This window comes from Olea europaea, chromosome 10 (genome assembly GCF_002742605.1).
Source record: "Olea europaea var. sylvestris chromosome 10, O_europaea_v1, whole genome shotgun sequence".
Lineage (NCBI taxonomy): Eukaryota > Viridiplantae > Streptophyta > Magnoliopsida > Lamiales > Oleaceae > Olea > Olea europaea.
Window position 1 is genome coordinate 36,055,731 of NC_036246.1, and position 23,258 is coordinate 36,078,988.

The following is a 23,258-nucleotide window of genomic DNA, read 5'->3' on the forward strand; positions in this document are numbered from 1 at the left end:
TTTGTTTTCAAGTTTTATTATCTTTTTATTGCGTTTCTATCTTAACTATATTTGGTTCGTATTTCTTTGTAGACTCGTACAAAATGGTTTTTATTATTTTTGTTGTAATTTTTTATGTATAGGTTATATGACTGAAATCTCCTATAGGGTCAAAATAACTTAGAAAACTTCGAAAATTAAGATTCTAAGATTTTGATTGAAATTTTAAATGAGAATGTTTTCGGTCTCTAAATTGTGAGATTCTTACAAACTAGATTGGATGGGTTCATCCTAAGGATGAACGAAGGGTTGGAAATAGGTTTGTTACACTTGTGCTTATATTCGTGAAATGTAGAACCAATGTCTAATTCTCAATTCTAGCACCGAACTACAAACTCTTATATGAACCCAACTTTTATTTACCTATTTGAACATGGGAAAAATTCACAAACCAGGTTTTAACGATGCACAAGTAAAAACTTTAAGTTTAATTAATGCAAATATCAGGTTTTTATTTAATTAATAAAAAATATTTATTAAATAAATATAATAAAGTCACAGTTATACAATTAATAGGTACAAATTCATAATTTTGGATCACTGATTTATTTACTGGTCATACATCATAAAATTAATTGATTACTGATTATTTCGTGATTGCTAATAAAAAATTTTGTAAGTCATAAATTATTTATTAAACGAACACATTTTTAACCCAATATTTTCGTTCCACACACTGGGGTATGTAGCATTTGAGGGCTGGTCGCGCCAACCAACATGGCTAGATGCTTGTAACGTCAATCTTGTCATGCAAATTATGGCAGATCATGTTTTTCCATCACCATTTCTCGAAACAAGATAATTCTCTCTTGCCCCGCGGGGCACAACTTAACTGGTGGATCAATCAACATTTGTCTTGCTTCCACGGCAGGGTGGAGGTTTGAATCCTGGTGGGAACCTGCGGCCAGATTTATTTGTTATGGAGCAATTACTTTGGAAGAGGATCTCTTGTGCACAGAAGTGTACAGGCGGTGGGGGGGAACCTGTGATCCAGTTGAGGCATAACCCGCGATTTACCCTCTCCAAGGTTCTAGGGGCAAGGGTCTTCGGGGTCCAAAATTTAGTCTAGTGTAAGTTGGGATACCTGGATATCAAAAAAAAAAAAAAAAAAAGAAAGAAAGATAATCCGCTCTTTCTCTCATCTACCACCCATAGTTATATATTTTTGAATTATTTTGAGACAACTATATATTTTTATTATGATCCTCGATGAAATTAGGTCGACTTATGTAAAATTCGAGCTGATACTTGTTCATAGTGGGAAAAGTAGAATTATAAGAGAAAAAAAGTTTCCTGCGTCATTAGGTCCATGTTTGGCCCCCATTTTCTAAAATTTATTTTTTTAAAACTCATTTTCAAATACATATTTAATGGGATCCATAACTTTTATAAACTTTTCAATCATATGACTTTTATTAAAATTTACTAAAAATCTGATTTTTAACTAAATCAAATAGGGGCTAAAATTCAAGCGGCCTAATTGATTTTTTCCTATATAGTGGTAAAAGATCATTGCTTGATTAGCATAGAGATTTTCTCCTTATAAAGTGGGTCAATAAGTTTATGGTATGAAACTTTTACCATTGCATTCAGTATGATATCCAAGTTTTCTGTAGCTCTCTTCGTCGTCTCATTCGACATCCTAAAGCTTAAGATTCATATATTTACACGTACACAAGAAGTATTTGTCATCCAAATCCACCAATCAAACCGTCCAAGTGCATACAACTCAGTAAGATGCATCCCTACCGAAAAAATTTATTAAACAAATTATAAGGGTATATATATATTTTTTGATTGATAAATGTAAATATCATTGATAAAAAATGTTCATATACAAGTACACCGGACATATCCGGACAATCGAAATGCGGAGATTACAAGTACTACGGGCATACCCGGGCTAGCAAAGTAAAATCAACGACAAGTACACCAGTCATATCCGGGAAAAGTTCTAAAAAGCAAAACACGAAATAGGAGAATAGGAGATGGTGTGAACAAGCACAATGGCAAGTACCATAGGTACTTGAATGCACTCAATGCAGGCAAGCTGAGCCATAGTATATGAGAATAGGAGATGGTGTGAACAAGCACAATGGCAAGTACCAAAGGTATTTGAATTCATTCAATGCAGGCAAGCTGAGCCAGCTAAGGTTAGATCAATTTTGTGTAGATCAATAGCCAATTTGCAATTGATTTGTTGGTTTGTTCATTCATTTTGGATTAGGTTATGGAAGATATTAAGAATGGGCAAAAGTGCAACGGATTCGAGGGATACGAATCTTGAAATGTGTTGGATGATGAAGAGGCAAGATCTTGTGAACTATATATATATAATTCTATGGTAATGGCTGCATAATGTGCCCTTCCAAACTATACATTTTTTGGAATAAAGAAACTCTCCTTTATGAATTATATACCTTGTAAGACTTCAAGATTCTATAAGAGAAATTTACTTTGAAAGATTAAAGTTGAAGCTCGGTATGAAAATTTTCTAGCCTTTTCTAAGAAATTTCAAAATTTCTATATATATATATATATATATATATATATATAAAGCTTAAAGTAGAAACATGTTACGAAATTGTCTAACCTAATATTGATTTTTATAACTTCAAAATTATAAATTAAAGTTCGGTCATGCGATTTTGAATGTATTGTTTAGCAAAAAATAATTGTGACTCCGTCTCATTCTATACCGTATAGTGCGGTCAATTTATATGGCATGAGTTCACATGATATGAAATGAACAATTGTGACTCAGATTACTACTATCTCATATAATTGCAATAATTAATGTGATGATTGCTCATGTAGATGTAAATTAATTATTGCCAATTGTGACCGTTATGATATTTGATGGGATGTTCACTAAGATGCAATTACATGACTCATGTGAGTCGCATCCCTTCTATAGTGCAGAACTATGATTACAAATTTGCAGTCCTCCAACCGTGTAAATTGAAAGAGAATAATTGTCTTTTTCTTAATGCAAATCAAGTGAGTGATTTGCTCTGACTATATCGCAGTTTAAAAAATATCGGTCAAACTACCATAATTTTGAGAATATTATCATAAATTTATAAAAATAATAAAAATAAAATTCTAAAATTTTTGGATTAATTAAATTCCTAAATGTCTTATTTAACAGTTTTTTTAATCACTTATTTATCAAAATTAAAACTTAAATATTCAATAGGTCTAATTTTTTTCTTATTGAAATCTGTTAATTTTTTTTCTTAATTTAATCCAATTAATTATATATTATTAATTGGAATTAAGACATGAATTTTGAAATAATTTGACAAGTTTGTTAATTTCGAAATGTAATTCTCATATGTAAGAGTTATGTATTGTTCTCTTTCCCTAATGATAGAGTTCAACAATGGAGTTTAGGATTCAGTTAAGAAATTAAGATTTTGAAGAAAAATCACTAATGGGTTAGAAAAAGACAATATTGTTTCAAATAAAATAAGAAACGAGAATCTCAAATCCTAACTGAACGAATTCATCCATATTCATGAATGACATCCTCCACTCCACCACCTCGACCGGTGTCATACTCCTATTCAAATACCATTAAGTGCTAACACCATCAAATTGGTATCAACTATCCTTTAGCCATTAGTATTAGTTTTTTCATAGCCACGATGCTTTCCTTTTAGCTAAGATTTGTCCACATTCCCAAATCTGCTTGAGTCAATAAGGCCATCATTGAGGTAGCCATTAGCGGCTCCAAGAAGATTTGCAAAATTGAGTTTCCTAAGAGAATTTTTGGGGAAGTTGCGATGTCAATGCTTCAAGCATCTCTAGCATTCCAATTACTTGGTATATATATTTTAAAAAGAATAATTAGACCCGATTATTGAAAAATAATATTTAACACCTGAATTTTGAAAATGAAACTTAAAATGTAGGGTTTGAGGCAATTTTTCCTAAAACTATAGACTTTGGTTGATAAGTTTGACTCAGCTTAAAAAGTTTACTTATTAGTAAATAAGGTTTTCCAATTGATCAAAATTAAAAATAAGTTAGTTATTTATTTTGATAGTAGAATTATTATCAAAGTAAACATTTTTTTACTTAAAAGTAAAAAATAAAAAAATATCTGAACATTGTTAAAATGACAATAACTTAAAAAGTAATGTTTAGTTATTTCTAAGCGAAGCATAGCCAAACATCCTAGTAAGAAAAACTTATTGGTTCCTAAACATTTACATTTTTTGTCATGGATTATTGACCGCACGACTTTTGTTATTGGGCATTTTGCAAATATTACATGAAATGAAAAGAGAAAGAATCCCATATTTCAAATATGACATAAATTTGTTATACTAATCCCATTATTTATGATACTAATAAGATGTAGATGAGTCTATGCTTGAAAGTTAGAGATGAAATATGATGAAGTTGATGAGCAAGACAATGGATGATTTTTTGCAACCCGAAAAGGTAATTTTGCGTGGAGATAAGAGGCCTTCAGGTTGTGAACTTCTTTACCTACTTAAAAGTGAATATGGTGAAGTTTTATCAAATCTAGAGTGTAAGCCTATTGTAGGCATTGCATATTAAAGTATGTGAGCTTGGCAACCATCATGGAGAGTTATCATATGTAACCACTACTTATACTCTAAAAATGATTTCCTTGAAGGCTACTCTTCCACTGGTAATAGGCCCTTGAAAATATTTTTTGTTTAGTCAAGTTTTGCTATGGTAAGAAATTAATTCAACATCTAGGTTCGGGTTAATCTATGTCAATTTATATGATCATTTGTTTGTCTTAGTATTGTTGACCAAATAGGAGTCCTTCGGCCATCCTTCTCAATAAGTTTGCTTATCAATTAAGTTGTCAGTATGAATTTTTAACATTTGTATATGGGGTAAATTCTACTAATTTCATTCTTCGCGTCTCTAGAAAAGCATGCTCATAACTTGTTTAGTCAAAGGATGTAATCGAACAAATCAATTATTCACAAAAACAAATTTGTATCTAAAATCAGTGGGAGGGACACTGTCTTTACTCTTTAAAAGATACTGTATATGTTAAAATTGATTGTTTTTATGTAACAACCTTTCTTTCCTCAAACTTTTGGACAAAAGAAGAGAGTAAGATACTGCTTGTCCATCTATGGATGGCAATTATTTATGCAAAGAAATCATGCAAATCCAAGTTGATTAGCACCATTTTAGGATTATCATATTACAATTAGGGGTGAACATGATTCGGTTTGGACGATTTGACAAATTTTCAAATCAAACAACTTAAAACGGTTTGAAATTTTTCCAAATCAAACCAAACCACTTCAATTTTTAATCCAAACCATTTTTTTTTTCCAATTTGGTTATGTTTAAAACCACAGTTTAACAAATAAAAGAAACATATATTGAGTACGTTAAATTATAAATATTAGTTTAAAATTTTATGTTAAAACATAAATAGTATCATTAAAAATATTACAAACCAAAGTTTTATAATTATAATCATTATAATGCAACAACACGATATAAATATGTTAATCTCTTAGTTGATATTAATTGGGGCTACATCTGTAATTGTAACACATTATTGTTCCTCCATAAAGATAAAAATATTGTACATGAATTCATTAATTATAGTTAAATGACATAAAACAACTAATAAAAGAAAATAAATAGAAAGATCAAATACGATAATACATTCTATCAAATTTTTATGAATTTTTCAATGCTTCTACTTCATTCAAAAATTGACGAATCACTATAGATTCCTCGTTATTATGCAACCAATTTTTAGGACAAACCATCACCTTTATCATTTTGCACTCAATGAACTCTTAAAAGAATCAAGAATTCGACTACTAATAAGGACTGCAGACTTAGAAATAATTATGGATATTTGAATAGCTAACACATTTTTACAAATTTTGGCGACAATCTTATATTTATTTGCATAGAATTTTCACCAAAGTAATATGTTGAAATGCTCATTGATCGAATCTTCAAAACGATTATTTAAGTAATCCTCAAATCAATCTAGTAATTAACAGTAAAATCTAGAAATTAAGTTGAAATGTAAATAATTAATTAAGTAAATTGACCAGGAAATTGAGATGTAAATTAACAAAAAATGCACTTCGCTAAAAATTTAAGGGAGCTTGGCACAAATTAGAATAAAATAACACAACCGCCAATAAAATATAGCAAACAATTGCCGAAAAAAAAAGAAAAAGAAAATTTGGATAATATGACTTGAAAATTTAGCCAAAATTGAAGAAAATTATTTGTAGAAAGAAAAGAAATGTTTAAGTTTGAATAAAAATCTAGATTTAATTATCTACTCAATTGTAATGGATGATCGATGAATATGGCTCAACAACAATTGTACAACACCTAACTCAATTTAAGGATTTTGCACTCACAGTGGTGATGACTTATGGATATTTGGCTATGCTTTTATTAATTAATTGGGATGGATATTGTCTATTTAGTTATTGAGTTATATCTAATATGAATGTATCTTTTTAAATGGATTTCGTTTAATTTTAATTGGATTGGATAAAATTTAAACTAATTTATTTTCATATTTTTAAATGCTTTGCAAAGATTGAAACTTGAATGAAACCACTTCAAAGTGTTTTGATTCGGTTCAAAATCAAAATATTAACGGATCCACATGAATCCAAGCCAACATTTTCGAAAAAGCGATTTCGATTCCGTTTTACGATTTGACGATTTTGTTGTTTAGCCATAATTACAATAAAAGCAATAACTACAAAAGACTAAGTGCTTTTTGATAGGGATTTTGTTAATTGATTTTTTGATCGTTAGAGATAAAGTGGGTTCTACATGTGAGAGAAAGATTCAAAAATGGGGGTTGAAATAGTGAAATAACGGTCAAAAAATTGATTTTAATTGAGTTTTAAGCTGCACCAAACATGCTCTAAGAGTAATGATATTTAACTCCAGTTTATGTGATGTTAGGTGATACATTAAATGAAATGTGGAATTAAATTACTTGTTTAATTGTACTTATCATTTAATCACATTAGTGCTATATAGGTTGGGGTTATAACTTTAGTTGGGCTAAATCACATTACTCAAAAACTAAAGTCCTCCATGAACCATTTTCAAACAATCGGTGTAGTGCTGTAACATAGTGTATATTAGTAATAAGGTTTGATGAAGTACAATGTTAGCTAAAATCTTGGTTATTTATCTCAGTTTGAAACCGATTATTAAAAATAAAAATAAAAAATTGGCAAAGATATTATCGAGAAAGAAAAGAAGTTAAAATATTGTCCGTTGTACTATTTAATTATATGTAATACTCATACGATTTGATAAAATTTTACCACGACCATCAACTTATTGAAACAATAATTTGTGTAGGCTTGAGACTCTACTGACCAAAAAAATTAAAGGCCTTGGGCCAGATTTTTAAGGAGAGTCTTCGAAAATTTTAATAGAAAAAATTAAACCGAGGAAATAATCACTGATTGAAATTTCGTTAGTGATTTTGTTGACAGTATAATTTTCAATAATCTGAATCGAATTAATCAAATTACTAATTTATATCAAAACAATTGATAATCAAGTTTATGTTTTCTTTATTTTTAAATTTATCTAATGAATTGCCTGATGGAATGTTTTGTCGATAACTTAAGCTTGTCGTTTTTCAATATTGCTACAGTGAATGTCTCAATGACAGGTTCAATGTCAGCGGACAAACGTCAATACATAATTGGATAATTTGAAAAAAATAAAAAATAAAAAATCCAATTATTGTTGCCATACCATCTTTTTACCTCCATCATTATCGTGGATTAGTAATATTTTGGGTCTTTTGGTACTGTTTCTTAGATTTAATTTTTTGGTTGTTAAAGAGAAAAGTGAGTCTCATCTATGAAAAAAGAAGTAAAAAATGACGGCTGACCATGCTGAATAACGGTCAAAAAATTGATTTTTTAGCTTAAAAATCAGAACCAATCATGGGCTTTGTTTTTACAAAATCACCTAATCGAAAATATGGTATTCTAGATTTCCGTTATGAGAAGAAGGATAATGTAACTGTTCAAGTTTATGTTTATCTTGAACATGTATTTAGATGCATTGAAAAATGATTAGGATAGTAGTTGCTAAACAAAGTAGGAATACTAAGAAGTGGGTAATCATAAAATATTAATGAAGAAGATCTGGGCAAATCTTCTTAGAACAAGTAAACCCCATTTTTTATAACCCAAAAGGGTTAATTTCACAAACGGTCACTAAACTTACACAAAAATTACAAAACGATCACCGAAATTTAAAACTTTCAGTAATGGTCACTTAAGTATTGGGACGCTTTAAAAAATGTTCACTGAAGTTTAAAAAGTTTCTGAAACGGTCACTGAAGTTGAAAAACGCTTTTTTAGTTTTTTTGGTTACATTTGCGGCAATTTTTCGGCTACTTCCAATCATCGATACCATCGAATTTTGATATCGTTGGAAATCTCACAACGTCCTCTTCAATTACCACTCAAAATCTCTCTGTAAAACCAAGGAATTCGACCGAAAAATCACCGCAAAATTCGTCCCAAAAAATCTGAAAATCTGCACAAATTTTCAGATTTTTGGGCTACTTTTACGGCAATTTTCCAGCAACTTTCGACCACCAAGACCGCCGGATTTTGATACCGTTGGAAAGTCCACAATGTCCTCTTCAATTACCATCCAAAATCTTCCCCAAACTCCAAAGGATTCGGCCGGAATAAATCCGCAAATTCGACATCCCAAAAAGGAGAAAATCTGGGATACCAACTTTGTGAGTTTATTCCGACCGAATCCTTTGGATTTTTGGGGAGATTTTAGATGCTAATTAAAGAGGACATTGTGAACTTTCCAACGTATCAAAATTTGACTATTTTGGTGGTCGGAAGTTGTCAAAAAATCGCCGCAAAAGTCCACCATAAATCTAAAAATTTGGGCAGATTTTTGCCTTTTCGGGTAGCCAACTTTGTGATTTTATTCTGGCCAAATCCTTTGGAATTTGGGGGAGATTTTTTGTTGTAATTGAAGAGGATATTGTAGGCTTTCCAACGGTATCAAAATCCAGTGGTATCAGTGCTCGAAAGTGGTCGAAAAATTGCTGCAAAAGTAGCTCAAAAATTTTTAAACTTTAGTGACGATTTTTGAAAGCGTCTCAATACTTAAGTGACCGTTACTGAAAGTTTTAAATTTCGGTGACCGTTTTGTAATTTTTCTATAAGTTCATTGACCGTTTGTGAAATTAACTCTATCCCAAAAGCATCTGAATTCAAAGTAAACGCACCTGAAATGTTTAACTAGTTAAAGGAGAGCTCTTATTTACCTGGAGGATCTTGCTGCATGTATATCAAGTTATACATAACGAGTTATATAATGTAATATGTCACTCTATTATGTGCCAGTTTAAAACATAATTAGCTTTTTAATCCAATCTTTTCTCTCCACATTATCTTAGATAATTCCTTATGTATCATTTATATATATAAATAGCATAATCCTTACCTAAAAGTTTGAGCCCCGAGCTACATACTAATGCAACGTGCCCCATTGGGTTACAACCCCAGTTTAGATGACGTTAGAAGATAGACTAAATAAAACGTGAAATTAAATAATTTATTATGAAATTAAATTTAATTTCACCTATCATTTAATGTCATATTAACACGATCTAGACTGTGTTGGCTAAATAGCGTTACTCAATGTTTAACTAGTTGATGGCTCTTGATTGCTTATGCACTATACAAAGCAAATAGCACTAATTACTGGATTGATGAATAATTAATTCCAAAAGAACCATATTCTGTATCAAGTAAAAGGGTGGATGATAAGCCATAAACGGATGATAAGCCGTAAACGGATTAAATTGTTGTCATTGAAAGATACAAAATCAATAGAATAATTTTCAGTCACTTTCACCATTACTGAAAGTTTTAAACTTCGGTGATCGTTTTGTAATTTTTCTGTAAGTTCAATGACCGTTTGTGAAATTAACTCTATCCCAAAAGCATCTGAATTCAAAGTAAACGCACCTGAAATGTTTAACTAGTTAAAGGAGAGCTCTTATTTACCTGGAGGATTTTGCTGCATGTATATCAAGTTATGCATAATGAGTTATATAATGTAATATGTCACTCTATTATGTGTCAGTTTAAAACACAGTTAGCTTTTTAATCCAATCTTTTCTCTCCACATTATCTTAGATAATTCCTTATGTATCATTTTTATATATAAATAGCATAATCCTTACCTAAAAGTTTGAGCCCCGAGCTACATACTAATGCAACGTGCCCCATTGGGTTACAACCTCAGTTTAGGTGACGTTAGAAGATAGACTAAATAAAACGTGAAATTAAATAATTTATTATGAAATTAAATTTAATTTCACCTATCATTTAATGTCATATTAACAAGACCTAGACTGTGTTGGCTAAATAGCGTTACTCAATGTTTAACTAGTTGATGGCTCTTGATTGCTTATGCACTATACAAAGAAAATAGCACTAATTACTGGATTGATGATTAATTAATTCCAAAAGAACCATATTCTGTATCAAGTAAAAGGGTGGATGATAAGCCATAAACGGATGATAAGCTATAAAGGGTGGATGATAAGCCATAAACGGATGATAAGCTATGAAGGGTGGATGATAAGCCATAAACGGATTAAATGGTTGTCATTGAAAGATACAAAATCAATATAATAATTTTCAGTCACTTTTTGTATGTATATAATGCTTAGAATTCACAAAAGAGTTGCACACAAAATAATTCATTCCTTACTACATTTTGGAGTACTGTTATAATCAAGAAATTCTCAAAGAGGAAGAGGCTTCAAAATGACAGTAAGAATCTTTACCCTTAGAAAATAATTTTTGAAAGAAATTAAATAGATACAACACGCATGCATAAATATAACTTGCGTTTCATTTATGATTCTAGTTGGACGCTTTGTTTACTCGTGCCACATAAATGTCATTTATGATATTACTTCGACGTTTTGTTTGCTTTCGAGTAACTATGACATTACGTGTTAGAAAACCAACAAGTTTGTATTTTTCCTCAGTTTGATACCTAATTAGGTCATTACCATTTACCAGTCATGTAAATTTGATCTATCTGGTGAAAAGAGAGCCTATTTCTCAGCTCTATATCACCTTTTACATTGCCAAGAAAATGTGCACAAAAATTGGCCTAAATCAAGGGAAAAAATCACCAAAATACAATAAGTTCATTAAATTCTGCTGGTGCCACTTGTTTTGACATATACTACCTACCAAACTAACCACATCTGCAGTAATAATCATCAGCTCATTCATAATTGATTTTTTTATTTTTTCATTTTCTTAAAAATAACTTTGTATGAAACTATGCCTTCACCTCCAAAAAGGGTGTCCCTAATGCCCCAGGCCTGATTCTTGACTTCATCTGTACCTCCTTGGGTCGAGGTAAAAAATATCGTATCATATTGCGTTCTATAGAATTAAAACTTAGACACAGGATTTTATCTACGGTCGATATTATCACGATCTTTTGCAAGTCGAAAGGGGTAATGATCTTTTGCGTATCATATTGAAAGTCAATTTCTACATGCCTTTAAGTGGTGGGGTATTTTGGAACAAGAACTTATAACTTATTGCTTTAGTCCACACACGAGAGGCCTACACTGCCTTTATCTCCTGGTTTATATATAGCCTGCCATGCTTTCACATATCATGCACATTCCTTCACTGATTCATATTCAAAATCAGACACAAAATTTTGCAGAAGTTCTTTGATTTATTCGGGTTTTTCAAAACTCGTGTTTTCATCAGTAGTTAAAAAGTACCGAGTAAAAAACAATTAGATCGATACATACTGAATTTCAAGAGCATTGAATATCACAGTATATCTTTGTATCAAAATCATGCGCCACATATTCATCTATTTTCATTCTGTCATGTCTGAAAACAAAGATGGGCGAAAACAAACCCCAGTTCCAAGGTTTTGATGTCTCCCTCAATGTGCCTGGTCCGCAATGTATCGATGATGGTGACAGGCTCAAAAGAACTGGTAAATTCCCTAAATTATGCTTATCTGAGTTCGGAGTTTCACTTTCGTGATAAATATGGGTTAATCGCTTTTCACCACTTCGTTCATTTCATTCAACTGAATCCTTAGCAACTACAAGAAACGATGTTAGTTTCTGTAATATACATGCTGTGTTTTGTCTTTAGTGATTATGTTTTTTGTCATATGCACGACAAAAAACTAAGCCTCGTTCTTTATAAATTTGAGCAGGGTATGTCAAACCATTCTTGCCATTACTTCCGTTTCATTGCAAAGTAACCAGGTCCTTATAAACTACGACAAACAAGATTAGTTCATGTATATTTGCTGTGTTTTTCTCTTGTAGGAACTGTATGGACTGCAAGTGCTCACATAATAACAGCTGTGATTGGTTCTGGAGTACTGTCTTTGGCCTGGGCTACTGCACAGCTTGGATGGATAGCTGGTCCAACGGCGATGTTCTTGTTCTCATTTGTTACATATTACACTTCTACTCTTCTGGCAGCTTGCTACCGGTTCGGGGATCCAGATTCCGGGAGAAGAAACCATACTTACATGGATGCTGTCCGAGCCTACCTCGGTAATGTTAAAGAAACGGAATTATTTTCGTCTGATTATTTACCTAATAGGTCATTCCAATGTAGGCTTCTTTTGCTAAGTAGTAAAACCAATTTCTGACTTGTGAGATTTCAAATTTCAGGCGGATTTCAGGTGAAAATTTGTGGAGCGATTCAGTACTTGAATCTTTTTGGAGTTGCCATCGGTTACACTATTGAATCATCTAAAAGCATGATGTAAGAATAAACAAAAGTTAATACTGTCATGTTATGTATATTAGGCTGGACAACACTGGAAACGATTATGGAGATTTTACAGAGTTGTCTAGTACTGAGTACTAAAAAAGTCGGATATTTTTATGCTTCGAAAATTTACCACTGATGAAAAGTTAACATAGCAGGGCAATCAAGAGGTCTAATTGCTTCCATTCAAAAGGGGATAACAGTCCTTGCAGAGTTTCAAGCAATCCTTATATGATTGCATTTGGAGTGATGGAAATAATTTTCTCTCAAATTCCAGATTTTGATCAAATATGGTGGCTTTCAATTGTTGCAGCAGTAATGTCCTTTACTTACTCAAGTGTTGGACTAGGACTTGGAATTGCCAAAGTTGCAGGTAGGAAAAGGGAATCTCTAAACAATTTATAAATTTATTATTATTATTATTTTTTTTTTGTCAAATTTTGTTCTAAGATTTTTGCGCATTTTATTGTAGAAACTGGGAAAATTCGGGGAAGCCTTACAGGAATAAGCATTGCATATGTGACTCCAATGGAGAAAATATGGAGAAGTTTTCAAGCACTTGGAGCCATAGCTTTTACTTGTTCTCCCTCCCTTATTCTTATTGAAATTCAGGTATAATTCGTTTCCCTACTGTAATCCTTGTAACCGAGAGACGAGAGCTAGAGATAAGGAAGCAAACCTAATCCCAATCATGCGAAGAATATTAACCAAAAGGAAACCAGAAAGACATACGAGCAAACATACAGATTTGTAATGTTTTGCTCTCAATGTGATAACTGTTAACGGAGATGAAAAATTATAATGGCGATCTCAAACTTCTGAAAAAACGGCAATTATTAAATCATTTATATATGGGAATACTAGGGACACCTCCTACAAATATGAATGTCCAATATAACTTATAGTACATAAAAAAATCGCCATAAACAATGGATACTAGGCCTATTTATGTTGATCCAGTAGAAGTATATCGTCCTATTAGGCACCACATAATCCAACAGTAGTCGTGATGATATCTATGTCGATCCATGTAATTTTGTAGCTAACATGTTAAGTACCCCCCCTCTAGGAAAAAGTGTAGCAACTGATTTCAATTTCATCTGTTCCCATCACAGGATACAATAAAGTCACCACCATCAGAGTACAAAACAATGAAGAAGGCTACACTACTAAGTGTAGTAGTAATAACCCTTTTCTACATGTTCTGTGGCTGTTTCGGCTATGCAGCATTTGGAGACTTGTCACCTGAAAATCTCCTAACAGGTTTCGGATTCTTCAACCCTTATTGGCTACTCGACATCGCGAATGCAACCATAGTTATCCACCTTGTTGGTGCATACCAAGTTTACTGTCAACCCCTTTTCGCCTTCGTCGAAAAAAAAGCATCAAAACATTTTCCAGAGAGTAAATTCATCACAAAAGAAGTTGAAATCCCAATTCCTGGCTTTAAGTCCTTCAAACTCAACCTTTTTCATTTAGTTTGGCGAACGGTATTCGTTATCATAACAACTATAATCTCAATGCTTATGCCATTCTTCAACGACGTTCTTGGGATTCTTGGTGCATTCAGTTTCTGGCCTTTAACCGTTTATTTCCCCGTTGAGATGTATATAGTACAGAAAAAGATAACAAAATGGAGTCCGAGATGGATTTGTCTTCGAACACTGAGTTTAGCATGTCTTGTTATTTCCATTGCTGCTGCTGCTGGTTCTTTCGCTGGAGTTGCTTCTGATCTCAAAGTGCATAAGCCATTCAAGACTAGTTACTAATTATGTTCAATTTAGACCAAACAACAAAGGACTGAATATTAGGATTTTCATTTTTAGTTCTTGTTCATAACAAAACTAAGAGAGTCCAATGTAAGTATGTATTCGTGTGGGGGTAAATCCAAGTTTCTCCTCAAATCTTTAATGCTGTCTACTTCTCTGTTGAAATAGAGAGCTAGGTCTATAAGTGCCTTGACTTTTTCGCTGTTTAAGGAATGTCTTGTACAAATGCATGTTCTTGAGAAATTGTAGTCGTTCCAAACAATGCTATAAAAACCGGACCGATAGTAGTCGAGTTTTATACTAGACTGGTACAAAACGTGTTCAACTAACTTATTGATCCTGAAACTATTGAGGTTGACTCCAGCTCACCCTTTGACCCCTTTACCCATTTGGGTAGGTCTATGCTAAGGCCATATTTTAAGACGCTGGATCCAAAATATCGCTACTTCAACAATATTTAGCAAAGTTTAAATTATATTTTAAACCGATCAAATATACTTTTATTTGCATATTTCGTAGAATTCACAATTATCCTCCACTTGTTACTTACACATTCAGTAAAATTCATATCTCAGATTCTTGCCGTGTACAAACAATCAAGATGCGTGCACACTAAAATCTAAATCCAATATATACTTATCAGCTGATAGTATCTCAAGAAGTTCAAATTTATTAACTAAGAAAAACATCAATCTTAAATAAAGTTTATACAGTTTATCTGCCTATGTTTGGCTCATGTCAATAGACTATATATAAACATTAAAATCACTTTTTATTCACAAATTTCGAAAGACCCACAAACACTACTCACTTATACATCGCTCATTATATATGTTATAATTTAAATTGTTTATGCACTTCTGCACATGCTTGGCATATTTTTCACCTACCCTAAATTTCTTTTGTTTTGCAAAAGTTCTAGTGTAGGATATGATGATCAAACATGAAATTTTAGTTTATGTAGTGTTTAGGACATGCTTTAAATGTTTATAAGCGAATTAAAATCTGTTGAAGATGCAGTATGAAAATTAAAGGAATTTCTACCGTGTCATATCTTTTTGTTTTTCGTGTTCCAACTGAGCTCAACCTTTTGCTAATTATATGGACTATTCAGGCTTTTGGAGGACAACACCTCTCTCTCTCTCCCAACCCCCCCCCCCCCCCCGGGGGGGGTTTTTCTTTTTGTTTATAAGCAAATTAAAATCTGTTGAAGATGCAGTATGAAAATTAAAGGAATTTCTACCGTGTCATATCTTTTTGTTTTTCGTGTTCCAACTGAGCTCAACCTTTTGCTAATTATATGGACTATTCAGGCTTTTGGAGGAAAACCCCCCCCCCCCCCCCCCAACCCCCCCCCCCTCCCTGGGGGAGTTATATCTATGCTTAATGACCTATACGTAGAATAATATGTATTATAATCCTCTAGTGCTATAGGTATAGATAAAGAGCTTTTGATTAAAGGTCAAAGCAGGCTAGATTATAATTTATTTTTTCACTTTAAGGATAAAATTAGTGTGAGGTTTTGTACTCTACACAAGTAGACAATGTTTAAAAATGCTTAATCGGATGGGGCGAGTCATAAAAACCTATATAATATTTCAAAAGATTATAAAAATATAAAAATGCTCATAAAGATCCTTAAATTATTCATAATAAAATATATTAACTAAATTAATAGTCTAACTTGTAAGCAAACATAAAAAATGTAAATAAAGTAGAAAAATAATTTCTTAAATTAGTAATCAAGTAACAAAATTTAATATACTAATAGAAGTAGAAACCGATATACTTGGACCAATGGTCGGGTCAGAAAGACATTGGATAGGGTACTTATTAATTCTACAGCTGCAGCTTTTTGTCGACAGCTTACAGTGAGACACTTGAATCGGACTTCATCCGATCACTCTCCTTTATTGCTTCAGTGGGTTTCTGATGATGATTTGGGGCCTAGACCGTTCAGATTCCTCAATGTTTGGACCAAGCACCATGATTTTTTAGCCTTTGTCTCCCAGAAGTGGTCGCTCCCTACTCATCTCACAGGGATGACCGCTCTCTGGGAGAAGTTCTTCAGGCTAAAACAGGGTCTGCGCTGGTGGAACCGACATGTATTTGGAGATATTTTCCAGCGGGTGTGCGATACTGAGGTCGGGGTTGATGAGGCTGAGATAATATATGATAGAGATCCTACACCGGAGCACCGTAACTTACTACATCAGGCCCAGGCAGTTTTGAACCGAACCTTGTCTATTGAGGAGGGCTTTTGGAAGCAAAAGGCCGGTTCACGTTGGGCATGTGAGGGTGATCACAATACTCGATATTTTCATGCGATGGTTCAGGGCCGTAGGATCAAATCGCGTATCAGGTCTATCAGGACACAGGCAGGGGAAGTGTTATCTACTGCTACTGATATTCAGACCTCGGCTGTTGCTTTCTACCAGGATCTCTTATCTGCTCCTCCACAACCCTTGGACCACATCCGTTCTGATGTCATTCCGAGGCTATTGACGGTGGACGATAATTTGGCACTAAACCGCCCCCCTTTGATTCATGAGGTACGGGAGGCAGTTTTCAGTATTGATGCTGACAGTGTCGCTGGTCCGGATGGCTTCTCATCCCTATTCTTCCAGCTACACTGCTACCGCGCATTATTTCCTCTCCACAGAGTAGTTTCATCCCAGGCCGTCTGATTGGAGATAATGTTTTATTAGCTCAGGAGCTTCTCTACACTTTGGATGATAGAGTGCGAGGGGGAAACACTATGCTGAAGTTAGACATGGCTAAAGCATATGATCGCATGGACTGGGGCTTCATTTATTCTGTATTGGAGGCATTTGGATTTGATCAGATCTGGATTGACAGAATCAGGCGATGCGTTTCGTAGCGTCGTTTCTCCGTACTCCTAAATGGCCGCCCATGTGGTTTCTTTCCCTCCTCACGAGGACTCAGACAGGGTGATCCTATCTCTCCATCCTTGTTCATCATTGCAGCAGACTACTTCTCACGCTTGCTCACTCAGAGGTTTCAGCAGTATCCCAGTATGTGTTATCGACATGGAGGTAGTGCTCTTGTCTCACATCTCTCATTTGCTAATGATATGATCATCTTTGCCAACGGTCAGAAACAGTCTATCAGGAGGGTCTTAGACTGTTTGGAGCATTATGAAGGAGTTTCTGGCCAATTGGTGAATAGAGACAAGAGCGGTATTATACTATCCAGATGGGCATCCACTAGTCAGATCAGACGACTAGAGATTTTGACTGGCTTCAGACATCAACAGCAGCCTTTCACTTACTTGGGTGTCCCCTTATTCAAGGGGACTAAGAGGAGCTTCCTTTATGATGACCTCATCCAGAAGATAAGGGATAGGATATCAGGTTGGGCCTCACGATTACTATCGCCTGGGGGTCGTATTACATTACTGAAGTCAGTACTTTCTTCCATACCTTTACATCTCTTCAAATTATGCAGCCGCCCAAGGCAGTGCTGAAGAAACTTGAGAGCATCTTTGCCCGATTCCTATGGGATTCTAAGGATCAAGCACGACGTCTACATTGGAGGAGTTGGAAAGAGATTTGCCTTCTGACTGATGAGGGAGGCCTCGGCTTTAGGAGATTACAAGATGTGGTGGACACCTTCTCCATAAAGCTCTGGTGGTTGTTCCGATCTCAGAGGTCACTTTGGGCTCAATTTTTACTGGGCAAGTATTGTAAGGGGACGCATCCTTTACTTGCAGCAGTTCCCAGTTCAGCTTCCCCTACCTGAAAGAGGCTGAAATCAGTTGGGCCACGAACGGATCCGCACATTGCTTGGCACCTTGGAGCCGGTCAGATTTTCTTCTGGCCTAATTGTTGGATGGGCGAGTCCACGTTGGCATCCCTATTCCCCCACAGACAGCACACATCTGCGAGGGTACATGATTTTTTTGATAACACTGGGTGGGATTTTGGACGGTTATTACAGGCCCTTCCTTCTCACATGGCAAAACAAATAGGGGCGATACCTTTATGTGCAGATGCACCGGACCGAATTGTTTGGAAAATTACTTCGGATGGTGACTTTACCACCAAATCAGCATGGCAACTAGTCCATTTGGTTCGCCAGCCTCAGGACTCATATCGACTGCTGTGGAGCTCTATTTTGCCTACCACTATTTCATTCTTCTGCTGGAGACTATGGCAGGATCTCATTCCAGTAGATGTTTTTATTCATAGGAGAATTGGATGTCAGTTGGCTTCTCGTTGTCAGTGTTGTTCCGAGATTGAGACCATCAATCATATTTTCACGAGCAGCAGCATCTCCGACCAGGTATGGCAGCACTTTGGAGACATCTTTCAGATACCTATGACTTCAGGGGAGGGGGTCAGACAGAGGTTCCAGAGATGGCAGTATTCTGGACAGCACGTTTACTGTGAGCACATTCGTATTATCATTCCTCTATTGATATTTTGGTTTCTATGGACTGAGAGGAATGATGCGAAGCATAGAGGTATTCGTATGGTGGCCAGACGTATTATTTGGAGGGTCTACCGCATGATCTCCTTTCTTCATATGGGAGGACTATTCCGAGTTGAGCATTGGCGTGGAGATGTGACACTTGCACCCTTTTTTGGTATTTCTTTGACCCGTCCTCTCCCACCACCACCTATTATGGTTGTTTGGCGCACTTCACCAGTTGGATCCTACAAGATCAACACTGATGGATGCGTCAAAGATGGATTTGCAAGTGGTGGAGGCATCATTAGAGACCACGCAGGATACTGTATCAGGGCATTCTCAGCATCGTATGGCCCATGTTTCATTTTGGAAGCTGAGCTCAGAGCCATACTAGATGGGCTTCTATTGGCCAGAGGACTTGGGATTTCAGCTATCTGGCTCGAGGCAGATTCAACATTGGCTATTCACTGCATCACCAAATGTGGAGGACCATGGTCGATTCAGGGTATTCTTAGACAGATCAGAGACCTCATCTACTTCGATAGAGACGCAATTTCACATATCTACAGAGAAGGCAACTAGGTTGCCGACTCTCTTGCTACAGAAGGCTGGAATCATCGGCGCTATCTAGAGTATGGACCACTAGAACTGCCTCGACATATTAGGGCGCTAGTGCAGATCGACAGACATGGATTGCCCAGTTTCAGAGGTTCGTAATTTAGGCCATGATTATTAAATAATTTTTATTGTATAGGGAAGTAGTGCTTCCTCGTTTATTGCTTTCATTTTATTATATTCAGTTGTTACATCACTGCTTTTTGGAGGTCAGGTTCATGCCCCCTTCCTTCCGTGTATTTTTGATTTTTATGAAATAAATATGGTTGGGGAACCCTTAACCCCCATCGACCTTCCTTGGTGGACCCTAAAAAGTCATTAAGGGTGTGTGGATGTCTTTACCAAAAAAAAAAAAAAAAAATCTATCATATCATCACTACTAATAGGATCTTTAATGGAATTGTCAAAATCTTCCTCGTCATCGCTATTTGTGTCTTCTCATACGTAGCCATGATCCTCCATTTGCAATGTTGTGCTCTCCTTCCTTTTTCCATATAAGCAGAAAAGGAAAATGCAAGAACCTGTAAAGCATTGTAGGTTCTAAAGAGACAGCCAGAAAAGCTAAGGTCAGTAATATAATACAGGAGAAAACAAAACAAACTGGAGACCACCTTAGTCACCTTGGGGGATTCATGGCGTAGGCCTCAAATGGTTTTTTTAAACTACGCAAGTCATATGATGAACTTTTTAGGCAGGGATTTAGGTGAAACATCTTTAATCAGAACGAACGGTTTTGTTGCTTGTCGCCCACAATGATTTATACCGAGGATCAACTATATATCTGTTGCTCGTATAGAATGTTTGGTGAGGCTAGTGTTTTAAGTCTCTACGATTAATTTCCATCTGTAATTTGTGTTTAGGTGACGCTTCATCTGGAAAATTTAAGGAAAAAGAAGGGGAAAGTGAGGAACGACGAAGAGCAAGACTAAATCATCATATGAGGACCCAAGTGATAATATATTTATTTTTTTTAATTATTTAATTAATATTTAGTTTCCTTACTAGCTTAGGTCTCTTTATAATATATTAAGTCATTGTAAACCCTAATTCCTTTTAGTGTGGCTCAATTGTTTTCCTTTTCTTCTTTCTCCTTCTTTGGTTCTCTATATGTGTTTGATAGATTAGATTATATGTTATCATGGTATTAGAGCCAAAACATATGTGTTGAGGTTGTTCTTTTCGTTCAATCCATTCTCAAACAATTCGTGTCACCAAAATAATAGAAAACTCTAATTTTCCCTTGAGCCGCCACTGAAATATATAATATCTTTCAAACGAAACCTCCGTTTGGCGATTGGTGACCATATTTGGATTCCAGACAACAAGACGATCCTACCTGATTGGCGCCTGTGTCACCACGTGCTCTATTCCAACGGCGCGTGAACGGAAGTTGCAGAGGTTTTGGCGGCGCTTGAGGGCGCGTGAGGCATTTTCTGGCGACGGTTCAACAGGATAGTTTCTTCCTTGGTGAGTTTCTTACATTTTGGTGCATTAGTTTAGTCATACGTGCACTGTACAATATATTCCGGTGGTAGTTCGTGTTGGTACGTTGGTCGTTGTTGAGTTTCTTGGAATTTGTTGATTTCTTTTGATTAGTAGTTGATTATTTATTGATTTCATGATGGTAACTGAAGGGGATGATTCACTTTAATCCATTAGTGTTAGATTAAATGGTAAAAATTACTCATATTGGAGTACTGTGATGAGGAATTTTCTAAAAGGAAAACGATTGTGGGGTTATGTTAATGGAACTATCGTGAAACCTGAGACCACTACTGAGAATTATGTGACAGAGTTAGATAATTGGGAGTCAAACAACGCAAAAATTCTCACTTGGATTCATAATTATGTTGAGCAATCCATTGGTACACAGTCAGCTAAGTTTGAAACAGCAAAAGAAGTTTGGGATCATTTATAGAAGTTATACACTAAGTCTAATTTTGCAAAACGATATCAGTTGGAGATTGATAAACGGGCCTTACAATAGAAGGATATGAGTATTCTCGAATTTTATGCTGCTATGAATTCAATTTAGATGAGTTGGCTTTTATAGAATCAGCGGGATTGAAAGCATGTGAGAAATATATTACTTTTAGAGAGGAACAGCGATTAGTTCAAATTTTTATGGCACTTTGCAGTGATTTTGAGGGACTTAGAGGCTCTATCTTGCACCGCACTCCACTTCCATCAGTTGATTCGGTTGTTAGTGAACTTGTAGCTGAAGAAACACATTTGAAATCTCTTGCAGGAGAAGTATCCCTTCAGTGTTGGCTGTACCTTCTCGATCATCTATACAGAATCAGAACAAATGTTATGTGCGAGTTGCTAGTGATGAGTGTAACTTTTGCAAACAAAAGGGACATTGGAAGTCTAAATGTCCCAAGCTATTAAAGAAGCAGTAGCCACAACCACGACAGCGATCGTATCATCCCAATGCTAATGTAGTTGCTACCATGCCATCTAATGACTCGTCTATACTTAGAGCACCATCTTCTTCTAGTCCCATGTTGACTGATTTAGCAGAGCAGTTTCAAAAGTTGTTAGCCACACATAGATGACAAAAAGGCTTGAGGGCTCGGACCGCTTGTGACTCGGCTCGAGGCTCAGGTCGAGCCCCATCTTGGGGTGCGGGGCTGAGCCCGAGCCAGCTCGCAAAAAAAATTGTTAAAAGGCAGCCAGCTACCTACCTCAAATAAAGGCAGCTATCGACTGCCTTTTAAGGGAAGAAAAAAAAAGTGGGAAAAAAACGAGCCGGCTCGGCTTGGCCCGTTTTGGCTCGGTAAGGCTCCAGCCGAAAGCTCGGGCCGAGCCTTGATTTTTTGGCCGATCTTTTGCTCGGTTCGGCTCGGACAAAAAAAAGCCCGTCTTCAAAAAGCTCGAGCCGAGCCCAAGCCTTGATTTTCGGCTCGGCTCGTTGCCATCCCTAGCCACACAGCCACATGCTATGTCAACCTTTACTCATATAACTTTGTCATCTTAGAGTTACTCAAATATTTCTTCCTCGTGGATATTTGATTCCGGTGCTTATAAACACATGTTATCTAACTCAAAACTCTTTAACGACTTATATCCTTCTAACTCGTCTATGTCTGATATGACTGTTGATGACACATCATTGCCTTTAGCAGGTGTTGGTTCTGTTAACACATAAAATTTATCACTTTCAGACGTTTATTATGTTTCAACTCTTACCTTAAATCTTATTTCTATTGGCCAATTGTGTGATTCTAGATATTTAGTTCAATTTTCTTCAACTGCTTGTTATGTGCAAGATTCTCGATCTTAGAAGTTGATTGGGATAGGCCATAGACAAGGAGTGTTATATGTTTTGGATGATCTGAGACCACCATATATATCAGCCTCCGGTGTTGCCTTGTCATTTTTTTCTGTGAATTCATCGTCTTCTAGTTTTTATTTGTGGCATTCTTGCCTTGGACATGTTTCCGTTAGTCGTTTGAAAATTTTAGTTTCTAAGGGTCATTTGAGAGATTTGTAAAATCATGACATTTCTGATTGTAGTGGTTGCAAATTAGCTAAATGTTCTTCTTAATTT

General features: G+C 35.2%; 1 protein-coding gene across 1 annotated transcript; it reads left to right on the plus strand.

The window, feature by feature from the left end:
* The first annotated feature begins 11,892 nt into the window (after nt 1-11,892).
* On the plus strand, nt 11,893-14,959 carry LOC111402036 (amino acid permease 3-like). Its single transcript, XM_023030069.1, has 6 exons — nt 11,893-12,090; nt 12,434-12,667; nt 12,788-12,881; nt 13,046-13,260; nt 13,360-13,499; nt 14,003-14,959. The coding sequence occupies exons 1-6, from the start codon at nt 11,994-11,996 to the stop codon at nt 14,654-14,656; spliced, it is 1,434 nt and encodes a 477-aa protein (XP_022885837.1). The 5' UTR covers nt 11,893-11,993; the 3' UTR covers nt 14,657-14,959.
* Nucleotides 14,960-23,258: the final 8,299 nt, after the last annotated feature.

Bases quoted from the DNA above. Each gene is read 5' to 3' on its own strand.
- LOC111402036 (XM_023030069.1), top strand. From the start codon at position 11,994: ATGGGCGAAAACAAACCCCAGTTCCAAGGTTTTGATGTCTCCCTCAAT. The intron at 12,668-12,787 runs GTAATGTTAAAG...TTCAAATTTCAG, and splicing joins TGCTGTCCGAGCCTACCTCG to GCGGATTTCAGGTGAAAATT. The intron at 13,500-14,002 runs GTATAATTCGTT...TTCCCATCACAG, and splicing joins TTATTCTTATTGAAATTCAG to GATACAATAAAGTCACCACC.